Raw genomic sequence first — 26,469 nt, forward strand, 5'->3', positions numbered from 1 at the left:
ATGCTCAGCTGCCCAGAAGATCCTGAAACTCAGTCCTCTTGGGTTTTTATAGAAGCACTCCTTCCCCCAGGATGTGAGGCGGGACTCTCTCAGGGGAGGGTCTTAAGACCCACAGTCAGAAAGGTGGTGAAAGATCAGAGTCCTGCGATGGGGCAGGGGAAAGGAGGGCCAGAAAGAGATCCTGTTTCCCGAGGCCTGCCCGAAGCCTAACACACCCAACATATGACAAAAGATTGTAGCAAGGGCTATGGGAGTTATGAGCCAGGAACCGTGGATGAAATCCCTCCATCCCATGCCCCTCTATATAGAAACATGTCTAGATACATCATAACACCTCAGGCCATGCCCTGGTTTTCAACCACTGATCCCTTACGTCAAAAGAATATGTATTATCATTTAACAATTAGTCCAGTGCACTGTATTGCATGAATGTCTCCCAGGGTGAAGCCACTCAGGTTTGCAGGCTTTTTTTTTTTTCTGACACGAAGTCTCACTCTGTCTCTCAGGCTGGAGTGCAATGGCGTGACCTCGGCTCACTGCAACCTCTCCTGGGTTCAAGCGATTCTCCTGCCTCAGCCTCCCAAGTAGCTGAGATTACAGGTGTAGGCCACGATGCCTGACTAATTTTTGTATTTTTAGTAGAGATGGGGTTTCACCATGTTGGTCAGGCTGGTCTTGAACTCCCAACCTCAGGTGATCCACCCGCCTCAGCCTCCCAAAGTGCTGGGATTACAGGCATGAGCCACTGTGCCCAGCCTGCAGGCCTTCTTTAGATTTGAAGAAAAGGTTCCAAAACCAGGAGTGGTCCCAGCAAACACAGCTTTCCCCTTCCAGGCATCTGGGGATACCAAGCTAAGAGACAATGTCCTCCTTTGGTTTGAGACTGTTTCCAGTTGTTAATGTAGTATTGGATTTCCTTCTTTTTATAACCCATTATTCATTTCTTTACCCTCAGGTATGATTCTTCATTTTCTCCACTAGTCATTTATTTTTACCTGCACTTTTCCACCTTTGGAAGGGACATTGGGTTTGGCCACTGTGTGGTCCAGATGGCTGCTGGCAGCACTAGTCCAGCCAGTGCCTCCCCTCAGTCCATTTCCATTCATATCCGGGAAGGTTATGTAGGTTCCAAACTAGTGGATTATTTTTACCACGAGACACCCTAGTTGTATTTATTCTTAGCCCTATTTTTGCTAGACAGGCTGAAGGCACCTCCTACCCCCATCAGGGCCCTAGGAATTCTGACATAAGGTTTAAAAACGCAGTGACAGTTTTTTGCTTAGAAATTATTTCTGCTTCCAGAACTTGTAGTTGCAGCCCTGATCCTGAGATCACTGCATTAGGTAGGGGACAAAGAAAAGTTTTTTTTTTTTTTTTTGGAGACGGAGTTTTGCTGTTGCCCAGGCTGGAGTGGAATGGCGTGATCTCGGCTCACTGTAACCTCCACCTCCCGGGTTCAAGTGATTCTCCTGCCTCAGTCTCCTGAGTAGCTGGGATTACAGGCACCTGTCACCATGCCCAGCTAATTTTTTTTGTATTTTTAGTAGAGATGGGGTTTCACCATGTTGGCCAGGCTGATCTCAAACTCCTGACCCCAGGTGATCCATCCACCTCAGCCTCCCGAAGTGCTGGGATTACAGGCGTGAGCCACCGTGCCTGGCCAAGAAAAGGTTTTTTTTTTAAACCGAGTTGGGAAAGAAAGAAAAAAAAATAGTCATTATACCAGTGTACTCCTTCCTTGGCAAGAATTGCATAGTTATCTAGCATCCTTCCCACCTCCTCGTCCTCAGATCAGCCAGAAAAACAGAGGGAAAATCTAGTGGGGACACTGGTACCACTCATGGTGCGTGTGAGCACACACTCGTGAAGGCGTGCAAGCCACCCCTTCATGCTTTTGTCTCCCCATTTTAGACAACCAATGTTTCAATTGCCTGTTGCATTTCTCTACCAAATTCTTACTCTAAGGAGATCTCTCTGTCCATTGCTGGACATTATGGGCTTACAGTGTGTCTCTTGGTCTGAAGAAATGATGGTCAACTGTCCAAATGCATACAATATCTTCTGTTCTGTTTTTTTTTTAAATGACACTCTGAGCACTTCTATCTTCTACTGAGTAAGGAAAACCCACTCCAGAGTCAGGTCAGTGTCTATTCTAGACAAGACCCACTTGTAGACCCCCAGCATCAGTCTCACTTGCCAGCTGTGTTTAGAGCCTTCCCACCAGGGAATCTTCCACATAGCCACTGGCAGTCTCTGTCTCTCTTGCTGGCAGACAGAATAGCTCTTGCTGGAATTATGTGCCTGAGAGGGTGCAAAGGGAACATGTCTAGATTCAGCCCATCTCTACACTGCTGCCGTGTCTCCATATCTACCCATTTCATGAGCCCAGGTGGCCACCTCAAGGGAGAACCCGGGGCTATCTGTGTGTCGATTCCCGTCACCTTCTGAACCTCAAAGGGAGTTCTTCTGATGGGAACTGACTTGTTCAGCTTTAATGCACCCCTCAAATTTCCATAGGGCTGTGCTTCACATGGGCATCCCATTAATAGGCCAGGTTTCCATTGCCTTTCTGCCTGGCCACATGGCCAGGCCATTGGTCACTGCCCATGATTCAGTAAAACCTAAACACAGAGGCTTCTACCATTGTTCGTTTTTTCCATCACTATTAGGAACACAGCATGCAATTCAGTTCATATGCAGACCTGTTTTTACCTTCTCTGATCAAAGTAGTAACCTTCGGAACAGGTTGGTGTCCCTTCACACTGGAACTGCTGTCAACCAAACAGCTCCTGAGTCAATCAAGAGCTGTTCTAATGCACTGTCCATGTGTCGATCAAATCCAGCAGCACCTCACACAGCTCCAGAGTCAGTTCTGGGGGAGAAGAAACTCCCTGCCTGAGAGTGTCTTGTCCTTGAATTCCACAGGCAGCTTGATCCTCTAGAAACCATTTCCATTTTATGTATCCTCTAGAAACCATTTCCATTTCCAATCTAATGGGCACTGCTGTCCCCATTAGAATGTTTCTCTGACATCATCAAAGACAGGATGAGTATTTCAGGTGGGTCCTGTGCACCCACCTTCCAAGACAGCTAACATTTCATAGCAAGGGAGTAAATGCCCTCAGGTGGAAATTCTCTAGTCCGAAGTCCTGGCAGTTGTTGCTGGGAGGTGCTCAGAGGCGTTTGCCATAAGCCCCAGGAAATGCTCCACGGAAGTACGTTGAATCTCCCCACGTGGAGGTAAACTTTCTGGGGACCAAGACAATTGCCCGCTGCCTGTGTTACTTTGGATGAATCACATCCCTTTCCTGAGTCTCAGTTTTCTCTTCTCCAGGTGACTGCCAGTGTTCCTTTAAAAAGTCTATGATTGTCAAATTATCCAGTCCCAGCATCTTGGAGCTACTGACTAGGGGCAGAGAAGGTCACTGTCCTCACTTTGCTGTCAACCTCTACTCTATTCAAACACTGTGCTGGGCTCCTTGGATCTAATGGAGACCAGAGACAACTGACTGGTAGGGGAGACAGGAGTTACTGACACGGAACAACTGGGCTCCCAGCTAAACCCCACCCTTAAGCCTGGAACTGCAGCCCTTAGTGAAAACAGGTGACTCAATTTTTCTCCCAAATGTTGCTTGTTTGGACTGCCACATCCCTATCCTGTGCCCATAAAAAGACTTCAGCTGGCAGAGTAACACAAGCAGCTGAGCATCGGGGATACAAGCGGCTGAGTGGTGAGCAGGGCAGCAACTGGGTGTCGGAGACTGTGGATAGATGAGGCTAACTTCAGAGAGTGCAGTGTCAGGGAACGATTGCCTTCTTCCTGCACCATCCCCTTTCCAACTCCCCATTCTGCCAAGAGCCCCGTTCATCGCCCAATACCTTTCTCTGCATATACTACCCTTCAATCCGTTCATGTGACCTGATTCTTCCTGACGCTGGACAAGAACCTGGATGCCGAGAGGGCAGGAGCTTGGACACTGCTGTGGGGCCGCACAGAGCCTGCTCCTGCCAGAGAGGAGCAACTGGCCGGTTCCAGCATTCATTCCCTCTGGTTCCTGCACTCGCTCACACGCTCCCTCTCTCAAGGAGTGGCCAGAGGTAGGCTGAGTGAAAGGAGCCAATTCCCACCCATAAAGAGGGTCAAGGGAATTATCCCATCTCATTAGTAAATAATTGCAGTATGAATGTGTATGTACAAACTGAGCTCAGAGCTCTGAAAGGAAGGATCTTGTTCTACAGGACCATGTAACACAGGAACTGGATCTTGACCGAGGAGGGGTGGGTCAGAGGAGGCGTCACTGGAGCAGAGACTTGAGCTGTGATTTGAAGGATGAGCGGGAATTACCACGTGAAGGGTTTGGGGACGGGGTGAATGTGGCAAGCACCCCAAGAAGAGGGAGCAGGGTAGACAGGCCCTATGACAGGGGCCCTGCTTGAGGAGCAGCGGGAAGGCCCATGTGACTGGAGCACAGGGTGTTTAAGGGGATAGGATGAGGTCAGATGTAGGTAGGAACCAGATCACATGGCACCTTGTAGAACATGCTAACAATTTGAGTATTCTTTTTTTTTTTGAGATGGAGTCTCCCTCTGTCACCCAGGCTGGAGTGCAGTGGCACGATCTCAGCTCACTGCAACCTCTGCCTCCCAGGTTCAGGCGATTCTCCTATCTCCGCCTCCCGAGTAGTTGGGATTACAGGTGCATGCCACCATGCCCAGCTAATATTTTGTATTTTTAGTAGAGATGTGGTTTTGCTATGTAGGCCAGGCTGATCTTGAACTCCTGACCTCAGGTGATCCACCTGCCTCAGCCTTTCAAAGTGCCGGGATTATAAACATGAGCCACTGTGCCCAGACTTGAATATATATTTTTTAAAGCCATTCAAATATTTTCAAAAAGAACATGACATGGTCCAGTTTGCATTTTGAAACACTGCTCTGACTAAAGTGTGGAAAACGACCTGGGCATGGGGATTGGGCATGACAGATGCAAGGAGACAGTTAGGAGAGCCCTGATGCAGTCCAGGGGAGAGAGGCTGGGGACAGGGACTAGGGTGGTGGCACGAGACGGAGAGAGGAGGGTGGGTACAGGAGGCACTCAGGAAATAACATCCGTAGGACTTGGTGAGGATTGGGTATGAGTGTGAGGGAAAGGGAAGTTTAAAAAGGAACTTTGGCTGGGTGCAGTGGCTCATGTCTGTAATCCTAGCATTTTGGGAGGCCCAGGTGGGAGGATTGCTTGAGCCAGGGGTTTGACACCAGTCTGGGCAACATAGTGAGGCACTGTCTCTACAAAAATTTAAAAAATTAGCTGGGCCTGGTGGTGCATGCTTGTTCTTCTAGCTACTTGGGAGGCTGGGGTGAGATGATTGCTTGAGCTTAGGAATTGGAGGCTATAGTGACCCGTGATGGTACCACTGTCCTCTAGCGGAATGAAGCCTTGTTTCAGTAAGAAAAAAAAAAAAAAGGAACTTGGCAGGGTCTGTAGCACAGGCATCCACAGTCTAAGAGAGGCAGGACTCCTGGTAGGAAAGGTGGCTGGAGGAATGGGCTGAGAAAAAGCTTTGGAATGTTCCCTCAGATCCTGGCTGGAGAGTGGAAACGGCAGGTCTCTTGTTCCAAGACACCAAGCGAATTAAATAACAATCATAAAGTGCCCTGGAAATCTGAGTCTTGCCATAAATAATAAACAGGGACGTTATACAAATAACGGGCTTTGCAGCCCCAGTGGAAGAAAACACATCAGTAAGAAAAATGGAGTTAGAAAAAAATGCACCCCAAAGCCCCAACTAACAAAATGACGGTATTAGCCAACATCCCGGGGGCTCAGCAGGCAGTGGAGGAATGGGCTCAGGAAAATGACTGCGGCCCTTAGCGTGAGCCAGACTGTACGGCTGCAACAGAGTGAGAAGAGCTGCCGGCAGCAGGGAAGCCCGCTCACCGCTGGGTCTGGTCCCCAGGCCAAGGACCCTGGCCTCCTGCTTCCCCTCTGCCCTGAAAAAAGCACAGCTCATCCCGCAGGCCTGCCAGACTCTTGCCCTGCCACCCAGCGTACAGCTGATATGACCTGAGTTCACCCTTAATGACAGATGGGAGAAAGAAACACGGATCCACCTTCAGAGGCTCCCAAGGAAAGCCAGTCCATTGACTTTTTTCTACTGGTTCCTTTGGTGACCAAGACATTTAAAATTATGGGATGGGCTGTGAGAACAGGGTGTGGGCTGGGTGTTGAGAGCCAAGATAGATTTTTGAATCATCACATTTTAAAGACATACAGGTCATCTTATGCAACATGATTCCATTTTGCATATGAGAAGGTTGAGATCTGAGTGTCTAGGGACTTGTCCAAGCTCACACAGCCTGCTCCTCACTCTTAGGTGCTCCTCCCACTACACATCCCAGCTGAGAGGCACCTCTCTTTCTATAGGCAGGAAACAGTAGATGCTTTAGACTCATTTTTTTTTAAAGTTAGTGTATAAGGGTGCAGAAAGAACAGGCTCTCACACCATCATAAAGAATTTTAGAGCTGTCAGAAGAAGCCAGATTCCCAACCTCCCAGGGCTCTGACTCCCCTGTAAGGCTTGGAGGTGAGGACAGGTGCTGCTGGCGAGGGGCATTTGCACACAGAGCCTGGACTGGGACCATGGTGCTGTTCAGGAGCTGTGGGCCATACAAGAGGCTGCTAGTTATTTATGGAACCAGCCTTCCCCTTCCTGGGTGCGCCAGTTCTTCCCACAGAGGGCTAGAGGTCTCCAGCAAGCAGAAGCTGCCTTTGCTAATCACTCACAAGTGTTTCGCCCTGAAAGATGAAAGGGACAGCGCCCAGAGGCATTTCTGCTCTCCTTTGCTCTCTTGAAGCAGCCATCATTGCAATGCTGAAAGTCCAGGGAAACCGACACCCACCCTGATGGGCAGCCCGAGAGGGCACCAGTGTGAGGGAGTAGAACCCTCCTGTGCAGGCCCCCCTTGGCCCCAGGGGGATGGCTGAAGGGGAGGTCAAAACTTGGGTGCCTCTGCTTCTTCCCTCCTTTAAACATCCTCTTCCTCATTTCCCTTCTCAGGACTCCTGTGGCCTGCCAGCTTTTCGGGTTCCCTAGGAATGGCCTTCTCTGTTTGTGTCCCTCACTCCAGGTCTTCCCTGATCTTCTGCATGTCAACTCAAGTTTTCCCTGTGTTCTGCCCTCTCTTCTCCCTGCCTTGCCACTTTCTCTCTTTCCAACCACCCTGAAAAATGAAACCAAGCTAAAGTGTTAGAGGCTTCCCCTCTGCTCATGGTCTCAGCCTCCTCTTCCTGAATTCCAAGACCCCTGGGTGCCTGGAGCCCTGGGCTGTGGTCCTGGCTCTTCCAGCCACTTCCCATGGGCCCTGGGCAAGTTGCTGCATGCTCTTGGGCCATGCTGAGTTATTGGGTTGCACTGTTATCTCTGGGGTTGTTGACAGTTCTAACAGAGGAGCTCTGAGCTCTCTGAGACAGGCAGAGCCCCTTTCCTGATACATGTGACAGCTTTCTACTTGGCCTGGGAATAGGATCAGGTCTGGGGAAGCCATGTGCTTTGAGAAGGTGAGTGGTCTGGATCTCCAGGAGGGAAACATCATAAAGGGGGAGGGCCAGTAAGGGGAGGTGAAGGGTGTGTTCATGTGTGCACACATGTGGGTGTATATGTGCATGTGTATACATGTGTGCAGGTGTGTGCATGCGTGTGCATGCATGTGTGCATGTATGCATGTGCATGCAGGTGTGTGCATGTGTGTGTGCATGCTCATGTGTGTGTTGGAGATGTGACTGAGGAACCAGTGAGAGCAGGCCGGATCTACTTAAAGATTCCCTAAGAGCATGGGCTGGCAGTAGGTGGGGTTAGGAAGGAGAGCTGGTACAGAAAGAAGGGTAACTGCCCCTGGGGAAGGCCTCCCCACCCAGCCCTCCTTCCGTGGCTTGCCTGGACCCTGCCTCCCAGGAAGGGGCTGTAGCACTGGAACTGGAAGAAAGCCTGAGAGTGAGCACCAAGGTAGACTCTAGGAATCACCTAGAACAGGGAGACCATTTTGTGGAGTGTTCCACATTTGTCTGCTCTGTCTGAGGTGCTCCTTTTCAAGACCTACCTGACACCTGCGGGGGACTTTGTACATTCCTCCATTGTCACTCAGGGCCCTAGTTAATTACCTAAATGAAAGTTGAGCGACTACTCCCTGTGTACAAGACACTGGGCGAAGGCCCAGGGAGAGGAGAGGAAGGAACAGGAGTCTTTGCCCTCCTCCAGCTGATTCTCTAGGTGAGACTGACAGCACATGGGGAAGCAGTCCAACAAATAATCACACATCATAATAGCTGCCACTTGATATGCTCACTGGCTGTTGTGATGAGCACAGGGTGCAGGGAGAGGGGTGTCTGTGTAATTTAGGTAGGTGGAAGGCAGGATCTCTTTGTGGAGGTGACACACACTGAGATGTATTTTTACTGTGAGCTCTTTGAGGGCAGGAAATGTGTCATACTGTACTTCTTCTATTTTTTTTTAGATGGAGCCTCACTCTGTTACCCAGGCTGGGGTGCAAAGGCAGGATCTTGGCTCACTGTGGCCTCTGCCTCCTGTGTTCAAGCAATTCTCCTGCCTCAGCTTCCTGAGTAACTGGGACTACAGGTGTGCACCACCATGCCTGGCTGATTTGTGTGTGTGTGTGTGTGTGTGTGTGTGTGTGTTTAGTAGAGACGGGATTTCACCATGTTGGCCAGGCTGGTCTTGAACTCCTGACCTCAAGTGATCTGCCTGCCTCAGCCTCTCAGAGTGCTGGGATTACAGGCATGGGCCATTGTGCCTGGCTTGTGTCTTACTTTTATAGCTCCAGTGCTTAGAACAATGTCTGGCACTTGTGAGAAATTGGTATTATTTTTATGGTATTCAATAAATGTTTGATGAATAACTGAATGATCACTCATCAGCAGTTCCTATATAAAGCACATGTGCTTAATCACAGGAAGACAATGATCTCAAACAAATGTGATATTGTTATGGCTAGTCTGTCTTCATTTCCTCCTTTCTTGCCTGCCCTTTGTTGATTTTTGCTCACATCTCCTTTTGATGGCTCAGTTGTGTTGAGTCCACACAGTAGAGAATACACACGCACACCCACACATACACTCTCCATATATTACCAACCACCTCCATTCCTGCAAAGACTGCAGATTCTATCCACGAAGATATTAAGCACTCCTAAATAGAGCAAACCTCTCATTGACTATCACATGCCTCTTAAATGATCTTTGAATAGCATTTTCTTTTTATTGCTTTGTGTAGTTTAATGGCACCAATTGCGATTACTCTAACTTATGATAAACCCCAGATCTATAAAGCTCCTGTTCATTCATTATTTTCCTCTCGCTCCTTCTCAAGCTGTTATTTTTTGGAATGTAGTGAGGAGGGAGGAGTGGAGAGAGAAGAAAATAAAAGGACACCAAATTAACAGGAAAACAAATAAAATAGGGAAGCACTTCTCCCTGGGTGACAGGCACCCTATTAGATACTGTTAAACAGAACAAATATGCTTTAATACAGCACAAGTAGGTCTTTTATATTTATTCTAAATGGGAAATATAATGATCACCAACTTATCTTTAAAGGAAGAAGAAGCTAATTGTTCTAATATCTCACTAATCCTAGCAACTGGGAGAAAAATAATTGTTTTTCACTATTATACCAATTGTTCAATTTATACCAAGGTGTGTTGTGTAGCATGGACAGAGATTTCTATTTCTTGATCTATGTCATGGCTGCTATTCCATTTTAATTATTAATATGTGGAAATTATAATTATTTTGAGTATTGGTATGAGATAATTATAAATATAAAACAGCTTCATATGCTTTCTGGTGCTCTTTCTTATCTGCAGACGTGCTGGAGTTTGGGTGCATGAGCTTTAGAGGGAGAGAAACGTATAATGTGGTCCTTAGGGTAGCAAGGCTGGCTGGAGTGGAAGCAGAGGAGCCTCCTCCCTCCAGGGCCCTCCCTCTCCTTCACCTCTGCCTTCCAGCCCTCCAGAGCCAAAGCTGACCCACCTGTGTGTCTCTCCTCTGCCCCACTGCCTCACCCTCCTCCTACCTGTCTGAGTTGTTAGTTGAGATTTCTAACTCATCACACATGTTGGCTCAGCTTGCATCCCAACCCCTCATCTCCTCAGCCATCCAGAAGCTGAGGTCAGACACCTGGAGCTTTGGGTTTCAAATCCAGCCCAGCTCCTGACTTTTTTGGCTTCCCCAATCCCTACAAACCTCTTTCGAGTTTCTCTAATGAGCTTTGCCAGCAAGAGAACATGTCTATTCAGCACCACGGACAGAGGCACGCTGTCAGTTCCCACAAATTAGAAGTGACTGCCCAGCAGTCTTGTCAAGGCAGTGGTGTTGGGGAGGGAAGGGGAGGCTGAGAAAGAGAAAAGTCAGTAAAGGCAACTGACTGGCAGGACGCAGAAAATGCGGCCCCCAACTCTGGCTGTACTCAGTCATGGAGTTCCTACAAATGGGAAGTAGCTTTTTGATGCTGTTGGCTTCTTTCAGGCAGGCAGCAAATGGGGAAGGTGATCACTTCCTGTGCTTAATTGTGTTGGCCTAACCCTTGTCAGATTGTCACCATGATGGGTGCTGGAAACAGGCCCCAGAGCTGGCAAAGTCTCAGGCATGGGGAACGCATGGGGATGTGGGTGTCGTGGTCGGGGTTGGGAGGAGAGACAGCTGAGGAGCTTGGAAAGAGGGCACTGAGACCATGCTATGGTCATGCTCTGGGGGTAGAGATGGTAGAAAGGAGCTGCCTCCTTCACACTGGAAGGGGGAATGAGGAGACATGGGCCCCGGGCCCTGGAAGGGGAGGGGTCCAGCTCATGGCAAGCATGGCTGGTGGGATCCAAGGCTTCATTTGTCTGACTTTAATGAATAAATGGCATCCCCAGCCATTGTTTATCTACTTTTGAATCCTGACAAACAGCCTGTGGCATCTGATGGAAAGGGTTATTAGCTGCATGGAGACAGATGGCTAGGGATGGAGAGGATTGGTTCTTTATTACAGCAGACCCGTAAGTGACAGCACTCCTTCTCCCAGCCTCCATGCCAATGTCAATACGTTTCTCAAGCCTTCAGTGACCCAGTGAAGCCAGTGCAAGAGGAAGACAGAATGGCCTGTGAGTAAGAGTGAGAAGTAGGGTCAGCGGAGTTGGGAAAAGGGGCAGGTTTCCAAGGGTAAGTTCTTTGGGAGTAAAGACATTGCCTTATTCTTCTTTAGTATTCTCCTAAGTGCCTGTATAGTGCTGTTTATTCAACAGGCATTCAAGAAACATGAGTGATGGAGGAGGCAGGTAGAGAGGTCCGGATTAGAAATGAGAATAGGAGCAGATTTAATTGGGCTGGCTGTGGGGTGGGGTGAGGAAGAAATGGTAGGAAAGAGAGAGGAAGAGAAGTAGGGGACACAAAGGGAGAAGGGAAGATTGCATAAAGAAAATGCTCCTGAATAAGCATCCTGTGTTTTAGGCATTCACTATGCTTCCCCACATTATTGAACAAATGGCTTCATGGAAACAAAACTGGTCTTCCCACTGTCCCCTTCAGAGAGGTCCCAGGTTCTTATTCCTGGTTCCTCTGTCCTGTGGCTGTAGGGGATAACTTCCTCCCTCCAGATTACCCCCGGGACGATGGGGAAGTTCTCACTGACCTTCATTCATTCTCCGAAACTTGTCCTTGGCCATGTAGCCCAGCACCAGACAGCATCCTCTCTTCTGGAGGCCCAGCTCTGGAAGAGAAGCACAGGTGGGTGAGTTGGGAATGGGAACAGGTCAGGCATTAGGAGATGCCCCTCTGCAGGGGCCTGTGGAGTTTGTTGCTCTTATAAACAGAGGTACTTTTTTGTTTAGCCAACATTTATATGGAACTTATTAGGTTGCGGGCATAATTTTAAGCCAGCAATTCTTCATTTTGATTTTTCATAACAACCCTGTTTCCCCATTTTCTATCATCCCCATTTACAGATATATGAAGTTAGTGGCATTGGATGAAAGAGCTAGCAGGTGATAAAGCAAGAGCTTTGAACCTAGGCAGTCTGGCTCTGAGTCCATGCTCATAACCATAACTCTGGGTTTTTGAGGCCCTTTGTATCTCAGGCTTGGGGACTATGCTCAGATCAACTTGGGACTGTGGCCAGACCTGCCAGGGATGATGCAAAATCTACCCAGTGGTATCTAGGATGAAACAGTGCAAGCAGACACAGTGGGTGACTCAGGAGGATGAAGAAGTGATCGTGTGAGTTTAGGGCAGTGAGGTGACAGAGAAGTTAAGGTATAGGCAGAAGAACTCTTTCTACCTTTTAGAGAGGATGCATTTCTGGTGTTAGAGATTCCTGTGCCTTCCCATATCAAGGCCCAATTTAGCACCATCATCAAGCACTTATGAAGTGTAGACTTAGAGCACAGGGGTCGAGATAGCTGAGAGAGACAGACTCCACAGGGCTCTGACCCAGTTGGAAAAACAAGATGGAATAACAATTCCAGGTAGCAGATGCAAGAGACAATTTTTTAAATTTGTGCAGTATTTTGTAAATAGTGTCCATTGTGTGTGTGAGCATTAAATTGGAGTCCATCTGCCTTACAAGAAGGCAAGCTTTCCTCTCTGGTATTTGTGCTTTTATCCTGATTTGTCTTAAGCACTTTATGGGTTCTGAAGCAATGGCCCACTCATTTTTTTGACCCCCTCTACCCCCAAACAACCCCCTGAGGTGGGCAGGTGGACCACTGCAACTGATATTACGCAGACGGGAACACTGAGGTTCAACCATGTTAAATGACTTCCCATGATTGTATTAGACCTCCACCCCACCTTGTAGCATACAAGTCATACAAATGTGACAGCTGCCACAAACTTGGTAAATAGAAAAGGAATTTGGTTTCTAGAAGAGGGAATGTGATTGCAGCTCTACCCGGCCCTTGCCAGGATTTCTGGGCTCCTGCCTGCTCCTTCCTTTGGTTTCTCAGAGAAAGAGGGTCCCAATGAGTGATGCATCACAGCACCTTCTCCCACAACACCGAGTGTCTCCCTGAACCCAGCCAGTCAGTGTCCAGGCTCGAGAGGTTAGACAGAGCGGGTCATTCCTCTTTCTCCTTCTCCATCCACCATCTGCAGCCCAGGTCCACCCGCTAAGCATAGCAGGATGAAAGGGAGTGCAGGGCCCATGAGACACAGATAAGTCAAGCTCAGGGGCTCCTGCCCTAGAGAAAAACAAAGCATGGCAGGAGGTGGCAGAACGCCATGGCCCAGGGAGGTCGCAGGCTTTGATCTCCTGATTCTTTAAAGGGGTTTATTGACTATCAGTAAAGAGCAGAGAAGCAGATCTGAGGGCACCGTTTCCAAAGGCACTCACTTCTCTTCCTTCCCCTCCACACTGGCGTCTGAAGGCTCAGCCAAACCGCCCTCACTTCAAACGGCCTTACATCTTAGGCGCCCAAATTGAGGATGTTAAGTTCCCTCATTCAAGGCCTTGGCCCTTTCTTCAGGGGCTCCTGCTCTGTCGCGGGCCTCACGGATCAAAGCCCCTTTGATGTTTACTTACTATATTTGTGGATTCTTTCTGACAACCACCTTCAAGAGGCAGGAATGCAGCCTGCCAGGAGGGGGCCAGCGGAAGTACAAGCTGCGAGGAGGTGCTGAGCCCCCTGGAACAATAGCCTCTTGAGGGAGACTGTATTGAAACCTCAACACGCTGACGACAGGCAGAGTTAACCAGCCCATTATAATTGCACACACATTGTTCATCATTAGAATGATACAATTGCTGATGATTCCCATTATATTTTTGCCATTGACTTCTTATGCCCATCTAAAGCACATCAGCAATGGCTCCTAATAAGAAAAGGAGTTTGGGCTCCTGGACTAAGCCCCAACTCAATCCAGGAGCCTGGGAGGGAGGCAGGGGAGCGCTGAGTAGGAAGGGCAGAAGATGCTGGACGGATTTAGGCCAATGCTCCAGCTGGTCTACTGGACTGTCACTGAACGCTCAGGCAAATGGAAAGGCGAACAATTCTTCTACAGATTTAGAGAGTGTGAGCAATCTGTTGAATCTGGATTATCTCAGTTGGGTAGAGAACTCAATCTCTCCTATGCCACATACTAGGACACCCCCCAGGGCAACTGCTTGAGGAGAGGCTGTGTGGACAAGCAGTTATGATATAATAACTAAGAGTCTCACTGACTATGTTTGATTTTTACAAATGAGCAGGAAAAGAAGTTTTAAAAAACCTGATTAATAAAAGAAACTGAGAATGAGGCAATTTCTCAATGTATTTGGCTCATTTAATTTGACACGTGTGGGTTAGTCTTAATTATTTAGGCTGCTACATTACAAGGCGCTAATAAGCACACTGCAGAAATTTATTAAGTGCGAGGGCTCTCTGACTGAGACTTTGTAGAGAAGTGGGGAGAAGCTACTGGGATCTTTGCAAGAATGAGCAGGTTGGAGGATGAGTGAAGTGAGAATTAGTTGTCCATATATGAAAATCTGGGATGTCCTTTGGAGAGATTTGCAGAGGTAAATTAGAAGTCATTTGGTTCACATGAGGAAGTGTGCCAGCAGGGAGTGAAGTGGGGGAAGGGAAGAGAGGCTGGAAACCCAAGTGGAGAGGTGAATATTGTCCAAGATACTAACAATAGAGAGAACCAGGAGGAAGCTGGAGGCAATTGCTTTGGCTTGGGGAGACTCCACCAAGCCAAACTAGGTTATTAGGAGAGAGATGATAGAACATGACAGAAAGAACAGGAATCTCTCTTTTTGAGGTAGACCAGCCACCATCAGACTGTCACCTTCCTTGTCCCATAGCATGGAGATGAATGGGAGAGTCAGATCACAGATGCCCATTTTGGAACTGTAAGATGATGGGGTCTTTTCCAAGTAGGCTTTGGGGGTGCTGTCTTTGGCTTTATCAGTGGCAGAACCACCCAGATACTCTAAAAGTGGCTATGGAAAAATAATTACCATGAAAGGAGTTGGTCCTGGCTTAAAAGGACAAAGAAGTCCACAGTCACCTGCAGATGGGGTAGTGGAGGGCACTGTCCCAGGAACAAGGAAGGTTTAGGAATACTGCCTGTGCAAGGAAACATGGATTGGAGCAGGGCATGTTTCTTAGGGAGAAGAGAGGGTTGCGCCCTTGGGAAGTCCTGGTCTCTGGCCTCTAAGCAACAGAAGTGTTAGGACTGTGCCTTCTCCTGCTCTGAGCCCGTAGGACCAAGCACAGTGCCTGACACATGGCACTTGCTCAGGAAAAGTCTGCTGACTTAATGAAAGGGCTGGTTACAAAATAAGGGGCAGCGAAGTGTTCCCTTTGACTCAGGTCAGAATGGAAATAAGTGGGCTTCACTGTAATACAATGTTTTTAGGTTAGTGGAGGTTGGTTGTAGAGTGAATGAAACTTGTAGCTTAAAGAAAGAGAAGCCTAGAGAACATAGTGGGATTTCCTCCTGGGAGGAATAAAAGGGGATGGCTTTTTAAATGGGATGGGTTTTCTTCCATTTCAGAAGGTGCAGATGGGATGTTTTCTAGCCTTAGAATTTCTTCATTCTTACTAGTAATGTAGTGATACAGTGGTATTATTTCATATTTGTGGGATACTTATTTTTTAATGATGCTGTCATATTCCCGTTCTTTTTAGATGCTCACAGTAAGTAGTTCTGTGACATAGGCAAGTCAGAAATTATTTTCTCCATTTTGGTTTCACAAATTGAGGCTCAGAGTAAAGTGACAGTTTAAGGCCAATGCACTAGTAGCAATAGTGCCCATGCTGGAACCCACGGCTGATTTCTGGCTTGGTTCTTAGGGTAAAGTACAGGGTCACAGGGCTGCAGATGCTGCAAATTAAGACAAACCAGAGACTAGAGCACAGATCAGTGGTGTGGGCTGGGATGGTGCTATGGGTGGAATTCCTCACTCTCCTAATAACCTAGTTCCGCGTTCCCCTCCTGCACCAAATTCGTACATCGAAGTCCTAATCCCAGTCCCTCAGAGTGTGCCCTTATTTGGAGACAGGAACTTTGTAGAGGTGATCATGTTATAATGAGGTCATTAGGATGGACCTTTATCCTATGACTGATGTCCTTATGAAGAGGAAAATCTAGGGATAGGCACATATACAGGGACACGCCATATAAACTTGAAGACAGCCATCTGCAAGCCAAAGAGGGTGCCTGGGACAGATCCTTCCCTCCCAGCCCTCAGAAGGAACCAACTCTACTGACTTTGGACCTCTAGGCTCCAGAACTGTGGGACAATACATTTCTGTTGTTTAAGCCCCACAGCTGGTGGTGCTTTGTAACAGCAGCCCTAGCAAATGAATACAGACAGGACAGGGTGGAGTGGGTCTTCTCTGAGGCCTCGCAATTTCCACTGGCCATGGTTCTCTGGAACCCACCCCCTAGGGCACAAAGCTGCCTTCGGGGAGCAGCATCACACCCTGCTAAGGAGACCCAGGTGACTGGGGAGCGGCTACCAGGGTGGGTGAGATCTGATGGGGGTGGCGGCTACAAGAGGCAGGAAAGAGGGAAGGTGGGGAGAGAAGGCTGGTTACGTGTCTCACGCCCGGCACCCAGTGGCAAGCTGGAATGCCATTAGTGTTCCTGCTTCCAGGGTGAGGACCGTGTTGGCCAGGACAGCAGTTGCTGGTTGCCCGGTTGCTCTGTTCAGACACTAATGTACCCTCAAGTAACTGCAGATGGAGCCAGTGACAACGGACAGGCACCAGCCTCTGCTACCGCACCATTTCTGAGGCCATCAAGTGCATCTGGATGGCTGCTTGTGGGAGGCCTTCCTGTCCTGTCCCCAACTTGCCCAGTCATAATAGTTCAGGTGTGCTTGCTAAAGACTAACCTCTTCCCACCTAAAGCTAGTAGACTTGAGCACATCCCGGGAAGCCTATCAAACAAGAAACAGAGTATTATTGGCAGGCAGTTTGGTGTGGCTGCAGCAGAAGGAAAAAGATGAGGCAGGAGATCTAGCCAGGGACCAGATCCTGGAGCAGCCAATGAGCCTCACCCAGGAGTTTGTGCTCTCTCTTAAAGGAGGTGGGGAGCCACGCAGAATGCTAGGCAGGGGAAAGATGGGTGAGACTTGCATTTCATAAAGATCCCTTCAGCACTGGTGCAGATGATGGATGGGAGGAGATGAGCTCAGAGAAGGGAGGCCGGCTGGGAGACTGCTGCCATATTCCAGGTGGGAGATGGTGGGCTTGCCTCTCCTGCTTCTTCCTGCTCTCTGAAGATGGCCAGAGATCAGAAAGCAAGGGAGGAACCCTCAGTTTTATCCTGGCATTCATCCCTGCCATGCTGACACAGAGAGCAGGGGAGGGGCTGAGAAAATAGCTCCCATTCCCCAGACAGTGCCTGAGATCATCTGGAGGAGACACCAGCTGGGCTTGGTTGGACTCACAGCGAGGCCACATGGGGCAGGGGAGGCTTCAGAACTAACAGAGCTGGCTGGAGCTGTGCTGCAGCACTTACCAGTGAGCAACTCTCAGGCTTCTCTGAGCTTTAGTTTCCTCACCTATAAAACATTGATTCTAATAGTAAGACCCTCCTCACATGATTCATGTGAAAAGCAAATGAGCTGACACATGGGCAGAAGTGCCCAGAATGAAGTACCTAATAAGGGTGAGTTCAATAAGTAGAAACAAAATGCCAAAGTGTGGTTTAGAGATCATCAAATTCTACCCCCCTCCTTTTTTCCTTTTTCGGATATGAAAGTGGAGATGCAGAGAGGTGAAGTGAGTTCTCCACGGAGACATAATGAACTATTAGGTGGCATACTTCCCAGGTTAGCATGTAGCTACCAGTGACATAGACTGGAAACGTGAGGCCAGTCAGGAAGACCAGCCACATGGGAGACGCCAAGGGACCAGAGGGCTTGGGAATGGAGAGGAAATGATGAATCAGAGACATTCCAGGAAGAGACAGTGGTGCTAAGTGACAGAGTGGGTGAAGCAGAGGAAGAGGGCAAGGATGACCCCAGTGTCTTTTGTTGGACATATTGGACAAAGAGTGATGTCTGTATCAGAGTAGGGTGATGACAAAGGAAGGCTATTAAGTCACAGGTGATAATGGTACATTTCTGGACTTCCTGTGTTCGAGGTGACAAGGTTCTAAAGTGAAGAGGACTTGGATGATCATGTGAGAAGGAGTTCCAGGCTAAAGAAATATTTTTAACCATCTGCATTGACCTCAGAGGGTAAACATTTTGTTGGGGGAAACAGCAGTTGGATCCCATGGGTAGACTCTGCTACAAGCATTAATCCTGCCCCTCTGGAACCAGGACATATTAATGTGACTGGTATAAAGTTCAAAGCACAGACACTCACAAAGAGGCCACTAAGTGCTAGGCACTATGTGCAAGAGAAAAAAACAGTAGGCAAACTTTCTAGCCCAAAGATACTATAATCCAGTTGGCTATACAAGACATATACTTGTGAAAAGGTAACTAAAAGTCAGAGACAGGTAATAGTTTGGTAAAGAAAGTCTTGAGGCAGCACACAAGTTATTTCTGCATGAATGGCAATTCTTACTGCAGGAGTCCCAGCGAGGAAAAGAGAGCTTCAGGCTGTGGGAGGCCCTTGCAAAAGGCCTTGAAGGCTGGAGATTGTCCCTAGTTTCGTCTTTGTTTTGGGTGTCTACCAGTGGTCTCTCTCATTGGTTATTGTCTATCAACAGCCATCAGTAGCCATTCTGCCCAGCAATGCCATGCTGATTGCAGAATCCTGGGGTCTCCTGTTTGGAAAGTTTTCACTTTGACTGTGATAACTGCTTTCTGCATCGGTTCTGCCTACTCCTATTTTCAGCATAATTACTCACATCCCAGGCAATAATGATGCCCATGTATCATGCAAAGATCATAATTTTCTGATCAACCTCTATCATAAAGAGGCCTGAAGAGTGGAGGAGCAAAGATATATTAATCCTGACTAGTGCCTGGCCCTGGACCTCCAGGACAAGTGATAAATGTTTAATAGCCCAATAATACCTGTTTTATAATTTTTGGATCTCATTGCTTGCTAATTCTAAGTTTATTAAATAACTATAAACTTTACGTTGTTGTAAAGACATAATTGTTACTTCATTGCTTATTTCATATGAGTTAATTATACTAGAACCAAGTTTTTCCCCATTCATATTAAGTATCAATTAGTTGTTTTAAACTATTGATTTGTATTTAATTAACTATGCTATTACATACCAATTAAATTCATATAAGAGGAATCTGAAACAGCTGTGGTCTTAAATTAAGTTTTTGAAATAATGAGTTCTATAACATTTCATGTCAAGTTATTGTCAGTTAGGAAGAGATGACAGTCATTTGTGATAATTCCAAAAAGTTGTTGTGACCCACCAGCCCCTCTCACTAGCTCCCGCAGGTAGCAAGTTTCCCTCACACACCTGCTGATCACATGCCGATCAGCACCTTACAGCTTGGTAGGCAGTGGAAGTGTTTAACACTGTAACACTGGGGTAACCCTTTGCCAGCCCTGCCTTCTCCAGCCTGCTCCAGCCATGCCATTATTTGGCTGGCACAGCTCCATCCCCCATGCGGCCAAGGTAGGCATTATTAGCAACTCCTCACCACCAGCTGTGGGGTCTAGAATGATCAGTGCTGTTATGTCTCAGATCCCGTGTGCCTGCAGGAAATCTACATGCCTGTGTGGTCATCTATCCTTTGGCTTCTTCAAATCTCTGCTTACTGGCTTAAGTCTGTACATCTCAGGTGGGAAAAAAGATGGCAGACATTTGCTGAGCCACAATGGGCATTAACTTTTCTCATCTTATTTCACCCTCACAACACCTTTATGATCACAGATGTTATTCTCCTTGTTATTTTGCAAGAAACTGACATGTTAGAGGAGTGAGGAGTTTGTCCTGAGTCCCACAGCTGGTGAGTGGTGAGGCTTGCCATACACCTGCCTCTATGTTGGTGCTTGTTGGTGCGTCATGCCATGCTCTGTCTCCATTCTCTGTGAGATTTGACTCCTAACTAATTCGGGGTCTCAGCCCTTTGGGCTGGGTTTTCAACACCTTGCCTAGCTCTTGTCATCTTTCTCTCCTTGAAGGGCTGGGTTCCTCCCCTACCCTCAGACACTGCCTGGGATCTTTCTCCCAACTGATGAATGGCCTGGAATTCCAACACAGCCATCAGCTTTCTCTGGGGCACTTGGCCATCAACATGGGACCCAAGGTTGGCAGAGTTCACCCCACTCCTCCGTACACCGAAAGTGGGACACTGGTTACTCCCTTTGGAGGCTGGGTGCAGCCCAGCCTTGCCCCTCTCCCTTGGCCAGCATCACCAAGGGTCTGCCCACCTGGGACCAAGTTCATGTAGTTGACCATCACAATGAAAGCTCCCATGTTCTGATTGTTATGCTTCATTAGTCTCTGGGCTAAGCACTTTACATGCCTTACCTTCTTTATTCCTCATCAAAACTCTATAAGGTAAGTGCTGTTATTATTCCTATTTGACAGAAAGGAAACTGAGGATCCAAAAGGTTACATAACTTCCCCAAGGTCACATAGCTAGTAAGTGCTGAGGTTAGTAAAGCTAATCATGAATGAGATTCTTTGGACTTCCAGTATAATCCCTTTGTGAGAGGGGTGGAGGGTGAGGGATGTTAAATAATGTTGGTTAAATAATTTTATGGCAAACAGTTTTATCCCACGTACAAGGATGCCTCAGCCTGTTTCTGACTTAAGGTGTCTAATCCCAGTGAGTTACTTGCTAGGTGGGGGAACAGAGAAACAGGATCGTGAAGGCCATTCTTGTCCTCCAGTCTGTCTTCCACTCACCCTGTGAGGAACAGGAGCTGCCAAAAGCCACATGCCTGAGGGCTGTTAGACTTTTCCTAAGAGCAAGTTGGAAGTGGTGACTAGTGTTTGAATGGGGCCAGATGCTTGACAGCTGTGTGTCCTACCCCTGGGGAGGCTCAGCCTGGTCCATTCAGTCCGTCATAGCTGGGAGGCCACGCAGGGAAAGGCATCTGTGTTTTCCTTATTTCTAGAAGGACCAAGAGTTCCCGAAAGACCAAGACTGAAGGCAAAAAGGAGGCAGGCAAAGTCCCGGCCTGCCTCCAAGTATTCCCTTCCCCAGCCCCTACAGTTCTTTTGAAGCCAAGATTTTGCAAAGCCAGAGACCCAATAAGAGGTTATACATACAAGATTGATTTGTGAAATTAGTCTTTGCACAGATTGGCGGATGTATGGATTATTAGCTTTGCTGTATAGGTGAGGCTCAGGGAAGTCAAGCAATTTTCCTAAAGTCACACAACTGGGAAATGGAGGACCCAGGATTAGAACCCAGGCCCATTTGGTGCCAGAGCCCAGGCCTGCTGTGCCCTTCTTCCAGGATGCAGTCCCAATGTCATGCATACAGCCCAGCTGACCAGCAGAGACCCCAGTGGGAAGAGGGGAACCCCCAGCAGTGCTGCTGATGGAGTCACGGCATCACTGTCAGGTGGTCAGGAGCACTGAGAAGCCCTGTGGGCATGAGGCCCCTGGAGAGCTCATTTCTCAGGGACTGGAGAGGCAGGGAGGTGGGGTGAAGTGGGGAAGCGTGGAGAGTGCCTGCCTACTTGGTGTGCGGGCAGCAGGGGTGGGGCTGCTGTTTAGTGATGGGCTTACAAACCTTCTTGTCACCTATTTATGGCCCACATAAAACTCTGAACACAGAGGATTAATTGAGAGGGTCCCAGAAGGGCCACACGCTGACTTTAAATAATTGATCACTGGAGTCAGGCAGGAAGGTCCAGCCCTTGCCCTCAGGCCCCTCACATGCTGCTGAATGAGTCGGGGTCGGGGGAGATGTCTGCTCTCATTTGGCACAAGGGAAGAGGGCAGAGAGAGAACAAAATGTCCTGCGAGTAGGGAGTGCAGGGTTTTTAGGGGTGGAGAGGGTGGGCTAAGGTCCAGTGGGCTGCGAATGCCCCCTCCACATTCTGGGTGGAAAAGCAGCACGGGAGAGAGGCCAGCGGACAGCACGTCCTTGCCCCCAGCCAAGACACAGTCACAGCTGCCTGGTTCACAGTCCAGTGGGCATGCCTTGCCTCGCGGGGTGGGTCCTGTTCATCCAGGAATGCTGCGCACCTTCACTGGGGTGGAAGGAGGGAGGGCTGTCCAGCTCTCCCTGCTGTCTCTCCTCTCCCACACGTTTCCGCAGAGAGGACTGTCCTCTAGGGCACTGTAACTTGGGCCACCTTGGGAGCTGAGGCCAGTGAGAAGCAGAGGACGAGGAACTGACGCCATCTCCCCAACAGCAGAGCCAAGCCCAGGCAGCTACCCGCTTCCCCCACCCACTCCAGCCCACACAGCAAGGAGGGAAAGTAGGTGGTGGGGTTAGGAGAGGACCCAGAGGAAAAGGCGGGGAACCCCGCTGTCCTCCCATTACTGAAATCCTCCTTGAGCCTTACACACCCCATTACGACGCTGTATCTTATAATTAAATTGAATCTGCCAGTTACCTCTCAGCACGGCAGCAATTCAAGCTCATTGGAGGCTTTCTATGTTTATTTTCATTTATTTATTTATATAGTAATTATTTATCTAGCTATCCAGATAGCTGGATGGAGGCCCTAGCCCAGTGTTTCTTTTGTCTTCAAAAACAAGAAAGCTCAAATGCAGTCTCTCCCACTTCAGGTCAAGACAGGAGAGGAATAACAGAGACCACAGGGTGGCAGTGGATCCACGGGGGGACCTCTTGCTGGGGGGATATGGCTGGGACAGGGTTAAGGTCAAGATTGCAGGGGAAGTTTTGTCTGCCTGCCAGGCGTGGCCTGGATCCTGCTCCTGATTCTACCCATTCTGTTCTTGTCAAAGATACTTTATGGAAACTCCACACATTCCAGAAATCTCCATGGAAGCCCCTTACAGGCCCCAGACCAGGAGCCTCATTCTGAGGGACTAGAACATGGGTTGCAGAATGTGGAAATCAGGTTAACTGAGTATTATCGGCAACTAACACACCTGCAGATCTTTGCAGTTGGAGAAGCAAGTACATGTTCTTCTTTAACCCTGAACATTCATGGAGGACACTGAGGATCAGAGAGGTGCCACAACCTCCCTTGCTCAAAATCACCCCGCTGCTAATGGCAGGGCTGGGATTTGACCACAACGCTTGGGGTAAAACCAAACTCCCCCACCTCCGTCAGAGCCCCAGATCCAAGCTGGTGGCCCAGCAACAAAAATCAAAGCTCCTTTCTTCTCTTTAATGATAACCTTTCCGCAGTGAGGGGGCAAAGGAGAGCATGATGGCTTTGAGCACGGAATCAACCTCAAACAGATCCAGGGGAGTGATTCGGAGCCACCAGCCATCACTCAATAAGAACATGAAAGTTTATTTACCACGAGGCCAGCCCAGTGGGAGGCAGATTGCTAATAGGCATGCCACAGACTGCACAGACCCTGCACGTCAATAGCTGAGCCCCAGAGAGCTGACTGCTTTTGGGGTTATCCGACCTAGCAGGCCCACCAGAGCAAAGGATGAGGGTGGCTGGGATAGTGTGTGCTTACATGTGTGCATGCATTTGGAGAATGGGAAGGAATTCCAGACTTGAGATGGCTCCTTAGACTTAAATCTCCCTTGAAGAGAAAATGCTGTTTATGCACCACTTCCACCCTTGCCTACATACTCCTGCCAACCCATTCATTTGGTTATTCATGAGCTGCTTAATACTTCTTGGAATAGGAAGGAATGGTACCAGAAAATACCTGGGTCCACACTGGCAATTCCTGGGTCTATTCAGGAACAATCATGCTTACAAGGTTTTCGGTGCACATGGGAGGTGGAGATCCGTGTGCCTCTGGGACCTATTTACCCAGATGAACCACTGGGGTTCTTGACTCAGGCTCTGTCAGTCCACAGGGGGTGGTCACGGCAATGTGGAGGAGGCCGGTGGCCCAGGGCCTGAGCTACAGGAGAATTTATACCTCTTGTTCATCTGGAGAAAGTTCTCTGGACAGAGGACACAGTGAGGGAGCCTGGTTTAAAAGAAAGGGGCTTAAGCTAAGAAGCCCAGGGAGTAGGAAGTTCTATGCTACTCTGGCTTAAAGCTTTGGACAGTTGGGGCAGGTTCTCTCTTGGCTCCTGAGGCCAAGAGAAGCCAGCCTAGGAAGGTTGGACCATTGATCCCACAGCCCTGGGGCCTTCTCACACAGTAGTGTGGGCGTCACAACCACCTCTTAGCTCTTGATCACAGATGTCCGCCTTCAGTCTCCTCAATGTGTACAATGGAGAGGTCTTGGGCTGCAATGAGGACTGGAGATAATACTGGGAGGTAAGGGTAAAGAGAGGTGTGTTCCTAAACCCTGTCTAAATGTATGGAACCAAGGCTGGACACGTCATAAGCCCCTATAAATGGTACTTAGTTAGAAATATAATATATTATTAGAAAGTACAGGGGTATGCTAAAAGTCCAGAAAATAATAAGATACTCTAAGATTAGCCTGAGAATTCCAGTTCTGTAGCTTGAATAGAGACTGCTATGCTGTTGGAGTTAATACCCATAGCAGCTCAGGGAACAGCTTTGTTCAGCTCTCAGAGAAAGGGGCTGCCTGGTGGCTGTCCTACTGGGGCTGCTGTTCCTTCTATCGGGGATTCTCACACCCCTCTCAATCATCACATTTCATTCACAGTTCAAGAGCCCCCAAGAAACTCCTCTGTGTGTGGCCTTCTCTACCCCTACCATTGCAGATGGGCATCCCGTCCTCTGGGCACACCCCAACTGCCTTATTCATACCTCTTCATTCATTCATACCTTTGCTATGAGACTGCCTTATAGATGCAACCATGGTTTTGTATTTTTGCTCCACCCCTCCCAGACTGTGAGGTGGGAACCATCTCTATTAATCTCTAGAACCTGGCACAGGGCCTGGCACATCGTAGGCACTCAGTGCACATGTATATGTGACGAGTGACTCCACAGACAGGGATGATCTACTCTAATTCAACAGATTAATATTTGATTTGGCACTGTGTGCCCCTTCAAAATTCTGGGGACCAAGGTGAGGGCTGAGGTCTGAGATCTTCTCTGCTGGTTTGAGAATGGGACTCTGAGCAGGGCTCCAGCCTTGCTCCTTCCTCCTACCTTCATTTGTCCTTCCTTTTACAGAACTATAAGTCAGCCTCAAGTATGGGTCAGCTTTATGTAGTTAACCTTCCAGTCATTCAGGTTTTTATCTTTGAGTTTATTCTAATGTCATTCATTCATTCTCATTCATTCGTTCAAGGATAGCTCACTCTGTGTCAGTTCTGGCTGTTATGAATATTGTGATGAACAAGATAGACAAGAATTTTTGCCTTCCTGAGCTTCCATTTTAGACAGCCTCTATTTAGGTCCTTTCCCTTACATGTAATTTAGTTGTAGGAAGTTTCCTGTGGGCTTGGGCAAATTATTAAACATCCCTGGACCTCAGCATCCCCAAAATGCTCTCACCAAACCCTATCTCAAGCTGGCAGTGTGCCACCCACCACAGCTTGGCCTTGCATGGCTGGTGCTTGGTACCTCTAGTTGGTTTGAATGTGGGTGCACACGCATGTACGAGTTCATTAATTTGCTTCCTTTCTTCTCGGGCACTTAGATTTTTGATGCACACTGAGAGGGTCCTTTTTAATCAGCTGAGGAGCAAGGGATTCCTGAGCCACAGATGAAGCTCTCCCTACTGGAATGCAAAAGGAAGGACAAGAGATGGGCCTTTACTGAGATGCTGCTACGTGCTGGGCACTTTACACACACGGAGTTCTGCCATTTAGTCCACACTGTAACTGGGCAGGGAGTTGTTGCTTCCTGTGCTTCTCATACGAGAAGACTGAGGCTCAGAGAGGCTCAAGGGCTCCCATAACTGAGGACCTGTGCCTTTGCTGCTGATGGCCACTCAACCTCTGGGCGGGGGTGGGGGGAAGGGCATTGGGGCTCAGTCCACGTGGAAGGAAGAGAGAAATAGAATGTCACAGAGCCCTCTTTCAATAAAGGGCTCAGCAAAATGTTTGTCTTGGCAGTGTTTCATATCGACCCAGTATGTGGCACATGGATTAAGTATGCAGTTTGGTGGTCTTTAAAGGATGAACATTTTCTCTAGGATCAATAAGCTGAGTGAGTTTGGGTCTGAATTCATCAAAATGTCACCTGAAACAAATTTAGTATCAGGACTTCTGCACTCAGGTCAGGTCGATGGGAGGGGGCAGGGACAAAACCCAAGGAATACCAGGTCTCTGGGAAAAGGTCCAGGGCGCCTGTTGGACAAATTTGGGTGTGATAACTCAGAGTGGGGAGGGGGCCCTGCTGGCAACCAGCATCCTAGAAACTAACCGCTGGCCTGGCACAGTGGCTTATGCTTGTAATCCCAGCACTTTGGAAGGCCGAGGCAGGTGGATCACCTGAGGTCAGGAGATTGAGACCAGCCTGGCCAATGTGGCGAAACCCCATCTCTACTAAAAAAAA

General features: G+C 48.4%; 1 protein-coding gene across 4 annotated transcripts in view; it reads right to left on the minus strand.

The window, feature by feature from the left end:
* Window positions 1–26,469, minus strand: part of KIRREL3 (kirre like nephrin family adhesion molecule 3) — a 575,278-nt gene that overhangs the window by 125,487 nt on the left and 423,322 nt on the right. For all 4 annotated transcript variants that reach the window (XM_015435927.3, XM_045369971.2, XM_005580133.4 and 1 more), the window contains exon 2: window positions 11,685–11,762. In XM_015435927.3, coding sequence (XP_015291413.1) covers window positions 11,685–11,762 — 78 coding nt within the window. The remainder of the gene's footprint in view (window positions 1–11,684; window positions 11,763–26,469) is intronic.

Source organism: Macaca fascicularis, chromosome 14 (assembly GCF_037993035.2).
Source record: "Macaca fascicularis isolate 582-1 chromosome 14, T2T-MFA8v1.1".
Lineage (NCBI taxonomy): Eukaryota > Metazoa > Chordata > Mammalia > Primates > Cercopithecidae > Macaca > Macaca fascicularis.